At 28.1% G+C, this 13,269-nt stretch overlaps 3 protein-coding genes and 1 non-coding gene across 5 annotated transcripts in view; 2 read left to right on the forward strand and 2 right to left on the reverse strand.

Moving 5' to 3' along the window:
• Nucleotides 1-62: 62 nt before the first annotated feature.
• On the forward strand, nucleotides 63-2,202 carry LOC106789759 (beclin-1-like protein A). The gene is made up of 6 exons (XM_014754238.1): nucleotides 63-481; nucleotides 556-675; nucleotides 741-869; nucleotides 959-1,551; nucleotides 1,630-1,704; nucleotides 1,770-2,202. The coding sequence occupies exons 1-6, from the start codon at nucleotides 430-432 to the stop codon at nucleotides 2,136-2,138; spliced, it is 1,338 nt and encodes a 445-aa protein (XP_014609724.1). The 5' UTR covers nucleotides 63-429; the 3' UTR covers nucleotides 2,139-2,202.
• A 49-nt stretch (nucleotides 2,203-2,251) lies between these two features.
• LOC106789767 (signal recognition particle 19 kDa protein) lies at nucleotides 2,252-3,189 on the reverse strand. Its single transcript, XM_014754249.1, has 2 exons — nucleotides 3,061-3,189; nucleotides 2,252-2,867 (listed from the first exon to the last, which is right to left on the reverse strand). The coding sequence occupies exons 1-2, from the start codon at nucleotides 3,105-3,107 to the stop codon at nucleotides 2,474-2,476; spliced, it is 441 nt and encodes a 146-aa protein (XP_014609735.1). The 5' UTR covers nucleotides 3,108-3,189; the 3' UTR covers nucleotides 2,252-2,473.
• A 98-nt stretch (nucleotides 3,190-3,287) lies between these two features.
• On the reverse strand, nucleotides 3,288-3,359 carry Trnap-cgg. Its single transcript has one exon. It is a non-coding gene; the product is annotated as a tRNA-Pro (tRNA).
• Nucleotides 3,360-5,233: 1,874 nt separating this feature from the next.
• LOC106788788 (NADP-dependent malic enzyme-like) overlaps nucleotides 5,234-13,269 on the forward strand; it is a 10,813-nt gene continuing 2,777 nt past the window's right edge. Inside the window, exons 1-2 of one of the 2 annotated variants that reach the window (XM_014752370.1) lie at nucleotides 5,234-5,511; nucleotides 9,009-9,165. In XM_014752370.1, coding sequence (XP_014607856.1) covers nucleotides 5,459-5,511; nucleotides 9,009-9,165 — 210 coding nt within the window. In that variant the 5' untranslated portion in view covers nucleotides 5,234-5,458. Of the gene's footprint in view, nucleotides 5,512-7,207; nucleotides 7,363-9,008; nucleotides 9,166-13,269 lie in introns of those variants that run through there. The other variant, XM_014752360.1, reaches the window with a different exon arrangement.

Here is a 13,269-nt window from a genome sequence, read left to right on the forward strand (position 1 = left end):
TTTTTTTGTCTTATTGATTTTCTTTCCTCGAATTATTTAATAATATCATATAATTTTTAACATATATAAATGTTTATAATTATATAAATATTTAAAACTAAAAGATATGATCGCGCATAGTTTGAAACAATGTTAAAAACATATGAAATACTTATTGAGCAATTATTAAAAAATAAACAATGAATATATTTGGCGAAAGCAAAAGTATCATTTTCTTGCAAAATGTACAGAATATTTATTCTTTATAAAGTATGCCACATGACAAAAGAAATGCCACGATGTAAACTCTAAAAAGAAATTTGCAATCAGCAATTTTTTATTGAAATCAGGAGCTTTAAATTAACAGCATGTTTTTAAATGATGTCAGTATATTAATGAATATTGAAAGTGCGACGAGGAAATCAAGTATTTAAAAATATTAAATTTATCATGATTGGGTTGATTGAATTGTTAACGATTACTTCTGCATTACGAGTAATTGGTTTGTAAAATCCAATGTATAACAATTTATAATAACTCGTTAAAAATATAATATTAATGTGATTTAAAAATTAGTCGCAGAAGAATTATCCAGAATAGACGACGTCCAAGCTTGCACAGAATTTTGTTTTACTTATGGTAACATAGGAAACTTTAAAGATGGAAATTGTGTGTGCGAAAATTTGGATAATACAGGTATTACATTTACTTTCAAAAATAATACTTTTCAAACTTCTACTCTGTCAAATATTTTATTATAGATGCAAAAAATGCAATCCGTGGAAATAGAGAAACAGAATGCGTTGATCCAACTTCAGATTCCAATGAACTTACTAATGAAGACCGAGCAATTCGCTGCGCGTTAAGATCAAGGAAACAAATGAGACATCGTAAGATCAAACTTATTAGTGATGCATATAAATAATAAATTAGGAATTAATAATGCAATTTTTCTAATTATTTTTATATAATGTAACAGATGATGCTGATCGTGTAGTCACATACTTTGTTAATGGTGGACCAGCAAATGGCCATGCGTATTTTGTTCAAGCAGCTAATCAAAATATGAATCTGGAAAAAGAATGTAATAGTGACAAATATCCATCGACAAATTCATATCTTAATTTAGATGAATCTAACAATCAAACTCCCGATGAGCAGCCATCGACAACAAATATTCAGACAAAGCGGAGCTACAGGAATGATGTTCCATATAATCAATACAATCCTGTATATTTCCTACCAAACAAGATGCCTATTGCACCTGTCGTAACGAGTCCATATGGATATGTTATGGCTACTCCATATAATACTGTAATAGAACCAAAAAATAATATGTTAAGATATCGTGCATCTTCGCGAAATAATTTGGTAAATGGAAAATTATCGCCAAGAACTCGATCGCGTACAAATATTCTAAGACGTGTCTCCGATGCGTTACATGAAGTAGTTCAAGAGCCTGTAAACGATAATTTATTAGGTAGTTTTCTCAACAATCTTATATATCAAGATCGTGCTGAATATTCTTCTAATTATAATAATAACAAAAATGTTGTTAATGGAAATAATATTGTAAGTATAATATATACATTTTATATAAACATATAATCACTAAATTCAATTACTAATACAGTGCACAAATTATTTTAGGAAAATGAGACTAAACAAGTCAATTCTATTGTTGGTTCTACCAGCAAAGACGATAAAACACCTATAACAAATTCAGTAAGTAAAGAGTATAGTTTTTTCTTCCTTAATAATATATGGAGATAATTAAATAATATTTTCAGAAAACTGCTTTACAAGAAAATATTCAAAGAACAAGTACATCTCCTACAAATTTCCAAAATATTCCATATAATGAACAATGGCCAATTTATGCTTCGCAATATTTGATCGGATCACCAATGAATGGTTTCTATGATACCATGCCTAGAGCTTTTATTCTTCAACCTGTAAATATAATACCGCAAGGAATGCATTCTATGGCACAATCAGAAGTAATTAACTCATCGCAACCACAGGAGTCTGAAAACTGTGACAATAATAATTTGATGAATACCGATGAATCTATCAGTACTTCCAACTGTTCAATTAAAAGTCCAGATTCTAATGTTGCAACTATAGAAAATACAAAATATTCTTCTATCACAAAATAGCTACTTTCTAACGGAGAATAATTTCATGATAAGTAAGATAAGATAAATAATAAATTTACAAAAAAATGTATATGTAAAATCAATACGCAATACTATTATCGAGCAGTTTTCTGAAACTTCGTACATTAAAATCTTCATAGAACAAGATACATACTCTTACGTAGGATACTATTTATAAGTGTAGAATATAAATTCGATCAATGTTATAACGTAAGGTATATTATATTTGAATTTTCTCTTATATATGCTGTATAGTAGACCGTTACAAAATATTTTATTAAATAAATAAAAAAAATATTTATCAATACGTAGAGCAATATCTTCTCATATTTTTATTATCTCCTCCCTTTACCCTTTCCTTTTTTAGATGAAGAGGCAGATGATTGAGAAGATTGGTCTCCGTAAGCTTGTTTTCCTTGACGAGTCTTTAACTTTGGTATCGTAGTACCCAGATGTAGCAGAAGGGAATCTCTAGTAGGAAAGTCAGACCTGACCGGTGTTCCATCATCCTGTTTCAATTGTACACGTACACGTCCATAATATGACATTTCTTTACTGCGTTCACGTGGATGTAATTTATTTTCCAAACGAGCATTAAACCCAGTCGCTACAAGTACGTCAAGAATTTCATGTGCGGTAGGATTTTCAACACATTTCTCCTTGGTTAATTTCCTACCAGCAGCCAAAGTTTTCTTACTATTTAAATATACCGGATAAATGCAAACCCACCTACGAAAAAGATTATTAAAAATATCATATCATCGTTGTAAAAGAGAAAAAGTATAAAAGAGGTTAGGAAACAGATGGAATCGGTCTGACGCGTGTCCTGAATACAAAAATTAACGTGCATATATATTCTAATACGTCTATTAAGAAAATTAAACGAAAAAATCATTCACATTTGTATTAATAAATAGCTAACCTTGCAAATTCGCTATGTTTCTTTGACGGACTCCACACTTGCGCCATGATGTTTTATCAACAAACTGGTATGACATATACACTATCGAACTCGATAAGTTGCGATGTCATTATTGCGATTAATCGCATTTTTAAAATTATTCACTATTAATATCGTTTCTCTTCGGTATATTCGAGAGATTAACAATATATATTCAAAGCATTAATTAGAAAAAAAAAATGGAACTTGGGCTCGTCCGGGATTTGAACCCGGGACCTCTCGCACCCGAAGCGAGAATCATACCCCTAGACCAACGAGCCACGCTTACGATACGAAGATTAAATGCAACAAATACTCATAAACTCAATACTGTAAGTAAGCTATTCAATATTGTAATAATACAATACAAAAAAAATAGTGAAATCTATTCTTCGGTAGCATGTGCTATTCTAATAATTATTTTAACTCTTTTGAAGTAAATTTTACTTATCTATGCAAAGATTGGAAAAAAAGGAAAATAAAATGATACTTTTCAACAACAACAACGCAACAACTACCAACGAGTCACGTAACAGGTTGGAACAATTCAAGGCCATTTCTAAAAAATGGAGTACTATTGAGCATAAGTACTTTCATAAAATATAACGCAATTTCTTTTTCTATTTTAATCCCAACATCTCGGCATTTTGAAATTTTTCAATTATCATAAAAAGCTTCAATTATATCATCGATTATTTTTCACGATAAGTAAGATTCGTCATTTGGCAATAAAAGATAAGCGCGTGCGTTATCTCACGTATATAATTCTTCAGTTAAATCATAGTCTGTTTAGATTGTAGTAAAAAGTAAAGACTACGAGATGACCCAGTTTGAGAGTTTTCGAAATTACGTATTTACTTCTACGTGTTTCTTTTATAATAAAGAATATACTTTTGAGAAAAATCGTACTAAATTATTATACCTATAACACGTGAATACTTACTTTTAAGTTAAAATAAAATTGTCCGATTAAGAAACCAAGTTCTTGTTATTATCATCATTTTTCCTTCTATCTATTTATATAAATTTATATTTAGATTTGTACGGACAGTGCTGAACAAAATTATTATGACAGATTACATTTTTGTATAATATTCTTTATAATACTATAAAAAATATGATTTCTAATATAATTTTTTGTCAAAACATACTTCCTAAAAGTCTAAAGTTTAAGTATATTTTAAGAGTCAAGAAGATTAGATAGGTGTACGGAAAAAAGAAAAATATTTTATAATTGTAAATAGTTATTATCTAAAAACGATCCATTACGCGTTTTTCATTATAAATTTTGTTGTTGTTGTTCAACAACAAACTTTTATCAAACTTTAGATACGAGAAATATAATTAAAAACAAGCAACAATTATATATATAAAAAAAAAACATCGTACTTCTTACAAATTTTCAGATGAATATTATAGGAAAATTTATTAAGCGTCAATATACTTTTGTACTATACTGTACAAACGTAAATAGTATAGGAGGATAATAAAATGTTGTTTCCAAACAATCATTAGAATTTTTCCGTTTCTCATATAATGTAAGTAGATATCTGCATATATACATGGATATATGTATATTTAATTAAATACATATTATAAAGATATTTGTTATGAAAAGTCAACAAGTTGGATGTTCATGTGTTTTTTTTTTTTTACTTAATTAATCAATTGATAATTATTCGAAAGTCATTGCCAAGTCATATCTAATTAATATTGCACAAGTCACCTTCCATTAAAATAATACAAACTCGCGCAATAAAAGTTTTCCTCTTGCGTTCGAATCTTGTTTTTTTTTGTTTCTTTCTTACAAATACAAATATAAATTATGTTCTCCTTTTCTTTTTCCATCGCGTAAAATTATTCCCTAAAACGTTGCATTATATATTGCATATTTAATGATTACACGAAATAACGGGATTAATTCCTCGAAGAAGCATATCGTTCATGGTGTTTTCTATTATTTCTAAATTTTAATAATAAAAATACAATTAACGTTTGTGATGTTTCTTGTCGTTGACGTGTATTCGAATAATATATTATTGTTTGTTTTTCTTCGAAATTTAATTTTTAAAATCGATTTGAAACGGCACATCGTTACGCTTGGCAAACACAAGTATTCGTTCTCTCCAACGTTTTCATATGGCACAGTCACGTTCGCGATTTCCTCGCGATCGGAAGAGTTCTTGATTTCTCTCTACTAACGAAAGTGACGTTTTGTTTGCGTCTGTTTAATTCATTTCTTTTTTTATTCCAATCTCATTTTATCCCGACATTATAAATCAAAAGACTCCCAAAAAAAGAATCACAGATTACATTTCACACAACTTTTTTTTTTTTTTTATATGTATATAAGAGAATCGTATAATTAATTCCATCAATTATGGGTAGTACAAATACGAAGGAGTTTCAAAATTATCCACGAAACAACAGAATGTAAGTCGAATTTTTTTTATATATATATATACATATTATATATATTATTTAATTTTAATTATTTCCATCAGAATTTTTATCATTTAGGAAAGCAATAATTTTTACGATCTAACACTAAAAAAATCTAATGACAAGTATAATAGAATAAGTTTATCTAACGATCGTCCTTGATTTTCAACACGACGTTGAGTGGTCTAGCATTCGTATTAGATTACTCTTGTCTAACATCATCAATCGTTTATATAAGTTTATAAAACATATACATATTGATTTTGCTTTATTTTGAAAAAAAGATTAATCCATCCATGCAATTATCTTGATATCCTAAAATGCAAAATCATTATTCTTAAATATATATATAATAAGTAATCTCTAATGTCAGGAAAGATTTTAATCTAGTTCAAGGTTTATTCGAATAATTAGTTAGATAATTGAAGACAAATGTTCTCAGTATTACGATTGATGGACCCAGTCATAATAAAGATAAATTTTTCCTTCTATCGTACTTTGTATTATTCTATCAATTCTAATGTAATATCGTTGTTTTTTTGTTCAAAAAATGTTTTCTTTTATGTTGTTAATCACTTGTTTTGTCTGAATCGTAATAAGTATAATAAAAATAACAAATAAAAGGAAATTATTTTTTGTTTTGAAAAAATACTCTCTCGTATTATTTATTTCACGGTTTTTCGTTTCGACAACATCGATAAAAGACCGTTGATATTTAAAGTAATATTGCATGACGTGTATTAAAACGATTTAACAATTTTAAAATAAATTCTATATAAACTTGTCCTTTCCAATTCGATAGAATTAGTTCAAAGATTAACGTTACTAGCCTTTCAAATATGAAAGTAACGCGTATTCGCGTGTAAACATTTTTAACATCGAATTAAATCATATTCTTTGTTTTATATTTACTTCGTGAAAATATTTCATATCAAATTAATTATTACATGATAAATTAGCATGATGTAAAAATGGATACTATTTACACGATTATAGAACTTTGACCTGCAATCGATGTCGTACGATCATCTAATGATTCGTAACAAAAATATTGTCGTACGGTGAGATATCCTTTTGATTGGAAAGTTCAAATGTACTTATATATTTTTATTTAACTTATCATCATTATGGTCAGCCAAAGAAGTTAGTCATACGATACTCGGGCAAGGTACTGTACATCCGCTTTGATCATGCTATTTTACAAAGAAAAAAAGACAACGAAAAGGAAAAAGAAAAAGAGATAAACAGAAGAAGAAGAAATGAGAAACTTCTTAAAAAATATTTCTAATTTTTATATGTATGTATATAAAATGTTAATTGGTCAAAAAAAAAAAAAAAGAAATATTTGCTGTGATTGAATAAAAAAATAATTCTTTTGTTTTTTTTTTTTCGTAAAATCGAGAAATATTCATATAAATAAAAATAAATGTAAAAAATAAAATGATCTGCGGTTCGCGTTTACGATCATGTTTCTTCTTCCGTCTTGCAGTGAATTATTTCACAACAACACGTGCGTGAAATTGTTATCGAAATTATTAATGCGAGATTGTCGACTATAGTAATCGCGTGTTCGTCGATTTAAATAAATCCAAGTCTAACATAAGTCGATAGTTTCGATATATAATTCAGTATGTCGAGCGATGTTGAGTCATACGAAAGTAACGGAGTGTCTTATAATTGTTAATAATAATAATTTTTGATCATGTCCTCGAGACGTTTATTAGATCGTTTATTTGAACGATGTTCTATTGCCATTCATCGTCGTTCGACCAGTTTGAATCGTGCTACTAGTAATAACCTTGAAATTGTCACCTGTCAAGACGATCAGCTGACCATTAACGGGTAACTTTTTATCTCGTACGTTTTTTCTCCGCCAAGAAAGAAATGTTCCGTATATTTTTCTATTTTTGTTTTTTTTTTTTATCGAAATAATTACTTTATTTCACTCTTATATGAGATAAAAATTATCGGAATACTTGTCAAATAAAAATCTGTAAAATCTTTTAATTAAATAGGCCCCTCGTATTTTTCTCGTATCTTTTCGATTACATTTGTTTGATCATCAATTCCTAGATTGCGTTTAATAATAATAATAATTCATATATTTTATTTACACAATTCGACTATAATATTTTTTTTGTTATAGTTATAATAATAATAAAAAGTAGTATTTTCTTCTTGAACGCATTTTCTTGAAATAGGACATAGTTAGGAAGTTAATATTACATACCAAGCATTTTAATAATTGTCGTGCAAAGTGCACCGGCTGGTGCACTTATTGCTTTATCGCCTGTTATCATCGGGCTCTTAGTAATAATGTTAGTAAATAATAAAACGGATAATAACTCGAGAAATATCGAGCAACGGGGTTTCGTTAATGTTCTAATAAAATACAACATTTATTATTATATATAAGTGCAATTTTCTCTTTTTATAATACAAGAAATTTATCTAAAGAATTGTTTTATCATTTATATTTTTATTATATTACTTTAATCGCACAATTTCGAGGTTGTATTTTAAATATAAAAAAAAAAAAGATGAAAAAAGAAACGAGAGATTATATGATTGTAACATTTACAGATACAGACACACAATAACATTTATTATTTATATAATATGTAAAATATATTCTAGAAATCTCGTTATGGCTACGTGATTCACTCATAAATTAATTTGCAATGTCTAAAAGTGAAAGTCTTATTAAAAACTGTGGAAAGTTTTTTTTAAAGAGAGATATCTTACAATTATAAAGTAAATAAATTTGGCTAACATATTACACCCGTTATGCGTGCTCAATGGGCGACAACGCACGACTGCGCATTGCGCGATCGTATGCTAGAGGATCATCTGATTACTTCTCAGGCCCGTAGATATCAATTTGAACACCCGACGAAAGAGAAAATTTTCACAATTTTGTATATTATAACAAATTGTTTTTTTTCTTTTCGTACGCGTTACATATGTAACTCGCATTTATAACAAACGACAATAATAAAATATAATAATCAAATTTAGATCAATAAAATACTTACATTGTATCATTCCTTTTATTATTTAAATTATTATTAAATATTTTACTATAAAAATAAATAAATAAATAGATACAGTATAAGAAATTGATTTTCATAGATTAAAACAAATTATGAAATAAGACGTAAGTTACCTTAATGAAATTTAGATTATGCAACAAATTTTGATAACTACATATAGTAATGTCTTACGTTATAATTAGTTATATATGTGTATATATATAAATATCTAAATAAATTTTAACTGTACATATATATAACCAAAAATAAATCGTAGTAAGTATTAGAAAGTATTAGAAATTGATAGTATAGATAATTGGAATCGACGTGTACGGCCTTGAGAACCTATCCTTCTTACCCCCACATATTCTAACCTCACCTTGTCATGGCAGTACTGCGTTCTACCCTACCGACGAGCATTTACAGTCTGTATTCAGTCTCGCACTTGGTTCCCAGGATTCAAAGCAGTGCAAGAGTTACTACGAGAAACAAACAATCTTTGACAATGTCGAACCTCGAACGTGATCGTCTGGGTCAACCTGGAACTGGTGATGCTACGTGTCATGGCCTTCTTCGTGGTATTGACCATATCAAGAATCCTCAATTGAATAAGGTAGGGTCGTTACTGTTTATGACTATTACTTCAAATATCGATCATTTCACGTTATATAATTGACGTATTTTATTTCTGCTCTTTATTACACGAATTCGACAGAAATGTAACCATTAAACAAAAAAATCATTCACCTATTCAACAGAATTTTTATTCTTATTGTCATCGACATAATAATTGTTGCTTTAACTAATTGCCAATGCAATTTCCGAGTAGATGCGCGTGATCGAAAGCATACGCTTGCGTATTAAGGGTGTTTTAAAGTTTACCATTAAATTTGTGACTTGTTGCTTAAGGAATCCTTTTAATAATGTGAAATTTTAATATATATAGTATATGCGTGTCAAGAGAATTAATATCATAACTCGATAATAAAATAAACTTTATAATGAATTTTTGATTGGAATCCTTTGAATGATCTTCACATAATAACATTTGTTTTCTAAAAACAAAGAAAATGATATCGATTATAACAAACGCTTGATAAAATAAGAAATTGTCGAGTTGACAAGTTGCGTTTCGTTCGGGGATAAGATTATTTCATAAGCCTACTCGAAGTGTGAAAAAGGTTCAAATATTATTTATAAAATATGCCAAAAATATAAAAATTCGACAATAATTTAATAATTACCTATTGAATATTTTATATTAATTATGTTTCGTTTTTATTTTTATAAATTAACGTAAAGAGAAATCATTTGATATTTTAGGTGAACGATAATTGTTATAGTTAATTAATCAAATTATTTGTAATGTCGTGTACAATTATGGAAATGATAAAAAAGAAGTAAAAGAAGTAATAAAGATTTCTTTTATATAGAAAAAGTATATGACCGGTATCTGACGCAACATGGAAACGAAATTGTAAACTATATGTTGAAAGAACGTATTATAAATTCGTCGAATTCATTCGACAAACGCGATCAAAGTCACGTAGACATTTTCAAAACTTCTTTCTTTTTTTGGTCTATCTTCCACATTATATTCTTATTGATTATCCGTTTCTTTTCTTATAACAAATAACATTTTTATTTAATGAATCAAATACTCATTACATTAATCTTGTGAATCACACAGCTGTTAGAGATACTTTCCATAAAAGTTAGATCACTTTTATCTGATACGCTATTGTTTGCACACATTATAGCATTATTAAACTATGTGTAATAATAATTCAATCTATGTTGGATTAGTTAGAATATTCTATCGATCAAATTAACATTAAAATGATTCTAACGAAAAGAAATTTTAATTTTTATGGTAATTAAATATTAATTATTTATAAAATTGTACGAAATGAGTTATAATCAATTAATTTTGTTTCGAAACATTTTTAGTTATTAGAAATGGAATAAATAATTTTTCAAAATCTATTACGATCCTTTGGTTCATCTCGTATTTGTTAACACTTTTTCACACTTATTGCAATATCTTTTTATTTTAATATTCATACGATTCCATTATTCAATATTATGTTGACTTTGTCTCTCGTGAACTTTGTTTTCACGTATATTTTCAAACTATGCTCGATTGTATTGTCATGAATTGTATTTGCATGCAGAACCTAGTTCTAAAGTCTTTCCAATTGTTTCTTTATATAATCTATTTAAAGAAAAATAACACACGTGCAGATAAATAAAAATTTGCAAAACACGATTTACATATAATGTCATTTGATATTTGACGTATTTCTCAAGAATTACAAACGAATTAAAAATATTCAAATGAACTATAGTCGTATTCAAGAAAATTATTTAATATAAATTACAAATTCCAATTGCAAGATAGTAACAATATCTTCGCGACAATAAACATTCACATTTTTCTGATTCATTCATAATTTTATATAAAAAATAACATGTTAAAAATATTTAAAAAAACGTAATATCCGTAATCACTGATTTTAATCAGAGTAAATTCAAATATTACCCGAATACTCGAAATAATCCAATAATACCGATTATCAAGCTATCCCTATTAATGTTATCTCCGAACACACACACACACACACCGATGCTTTTATCCGATCCTTGACTTAATACTAATCCACTTTTTAATTTATTTAATCTTTTTAATATATATTATAACTATTCTCTCTCTACCAACGTTAAAATTAGTTAATAATTTTCAAAATGGTTACCACGAGAATTCATAAACGATAGGAGGATGATGATGATTGCAATAAGGTCGCGTGTTATACTTTGCATAAAAGAAATCGTAGGGTTGGTTCCCTTTATCGATCGGTTGAACAACCGACTTCTCCGAAGGAAGGGGTCGCTAACACGAGAGAGAGAAAGAGAGTCAAGAAACCCGGCAACCGTTTCCACGTTCGCTTGTTTTTGACATGGGATTTGAAATATTCGAAAAGAACAAGAAGAAGAATAAAATTAAAGAAAATTCATTTGTGTCATAGTTTAGTGAACAAAGTTTCGTTTCTTTTTTTTTTCCCTTTACATGGAGACCGATTGGTGGAGTCTTATACCTGACAAGACTCGTACACCTAACGTACCGGAAGCTCTTCTTGCATTGGACGGCAGGGTATAATTTTAAAATATTTTCTTTTTATTTTCACCTTTTTTCTTTTTCTTTCTTTGCTTTTTGCAAAATTCACCATAATTATCTGCGATTTGACATGTACTCATTTCTTTCTTTTTTTCTTTTTGCTTGGACTGAAATTGGACGCACGTTTAGTAATATATCAAATGGATCCTTCACATCAGCTTTTTATTTATCTTCTTAGTTTGTAGAAATATTTTTCTAACTTTTTTCTTTTTCTTTTTTTTTTAAATTTTATTAAAATAATATAGACATTTTTTTCGTTGGTTCGTATGTTCAGTTGAAAACAATTTTCTTACTTCCCTTTTTTTTTTTTTGAAAATATTTCAACGATCGAAATGAAAAACGCTGACGCGTGGCTAATCCTGTAATTGCGATCTAAATTTATCGATTTATATATTTTACTTCTTCTTCTTTTTATTATTATTCTTCTTCTTTCTTTTTTCAATATGAATATATACAATCGATTTTTAATCGGTCTCGTTCTCGATAATCGTTAACGTTACTGAACGTATTTTGCATTAATTAATCTGAACTGAAACAAATTAAATTCAAAAATTATTATAATAATTCAAGATTATTCGAATGCGATTTTTTTTATCAAACAACAATAATTTCTATACACGTGATATTAATCTTTAGAATGTATGTGTAAGCAAAGGTCGGTGTCTTCTTATGGCTATTACGATTTATAGTACTCGATTAGGATTGTGTCGCTGAGTCTTCAAGTAGACGAGTATTAAACGGACTCGTTGTCAACGACCGCTTCCGACGTCTATGGAAAAATACAAGTGACTTACATTAGTATATATACATATATATATATATATATATATGTACGTGCTTTAACCCTCTCCCTCAACCCCACTCCCTCCCTTCCCTTCCCCTTGTTGTCTCTATCTTCCCCTTTATATTTTCTCTCGAAATAAAATTGTATATTGACAATCAAGAACCTTGATTGTTCTATACTTGGAGTATTCCATGTGATTCGCATTTAAAAAAAAAAAAAAACAAATAAAAAATTTATTAAGAAATTGTGGATACACTTCTGAAACGGGTTCACATTAACAATCAATTCAAATGCAAATAATTTATTAACAGTGTATTCGCGATTAAAATGAAATTTATGCCATTGATAATCAATAACCGACGTCCGTTTGTTCTATTTAACTTTCTATTTTGAAATGTATCGTTGTATGTGTGTGCATTTAAAAAAATAAGAATAAAAAATAAAAACAAACAGCAGGAAGATAATTTGCAATTTTAAAATCTTAATTGTCTAGACATGTTAATTATTATTGCACTTTATAATTATACGGGTTGTCGTAATCGTTGCATTATAAATGCGAGTTTAAAAATTACTAAAGTTTTCTCGAATTAAAACGTGACGTGCAGTATCTGATGTTTTTTTTTCGTACGATGACTCGTGTTAAATTATTTTCTAATGCACGATTTCTATTAATATATATATATATACGTATTTTTTCATGTCAATTTAATTTCGAATTCCCATTAAAACACTACGATTATTTTCAAATAATTATTATC

This window comes from Polistes canadensis, unplaced genomic scaffold, assembly GCF_001313835.1.
Source record: "Polistes canadensis isolate GaletaPanama2010 unplaced genomic scaffold, ASM131383v1 scaffold_6, whole genome shotgun sequence".
NCBI lineage: Eukaryota > Metazoa > Arthropoda > Insecta > Hymenoptera > Vespidae > Polistes > Polistes canadensis.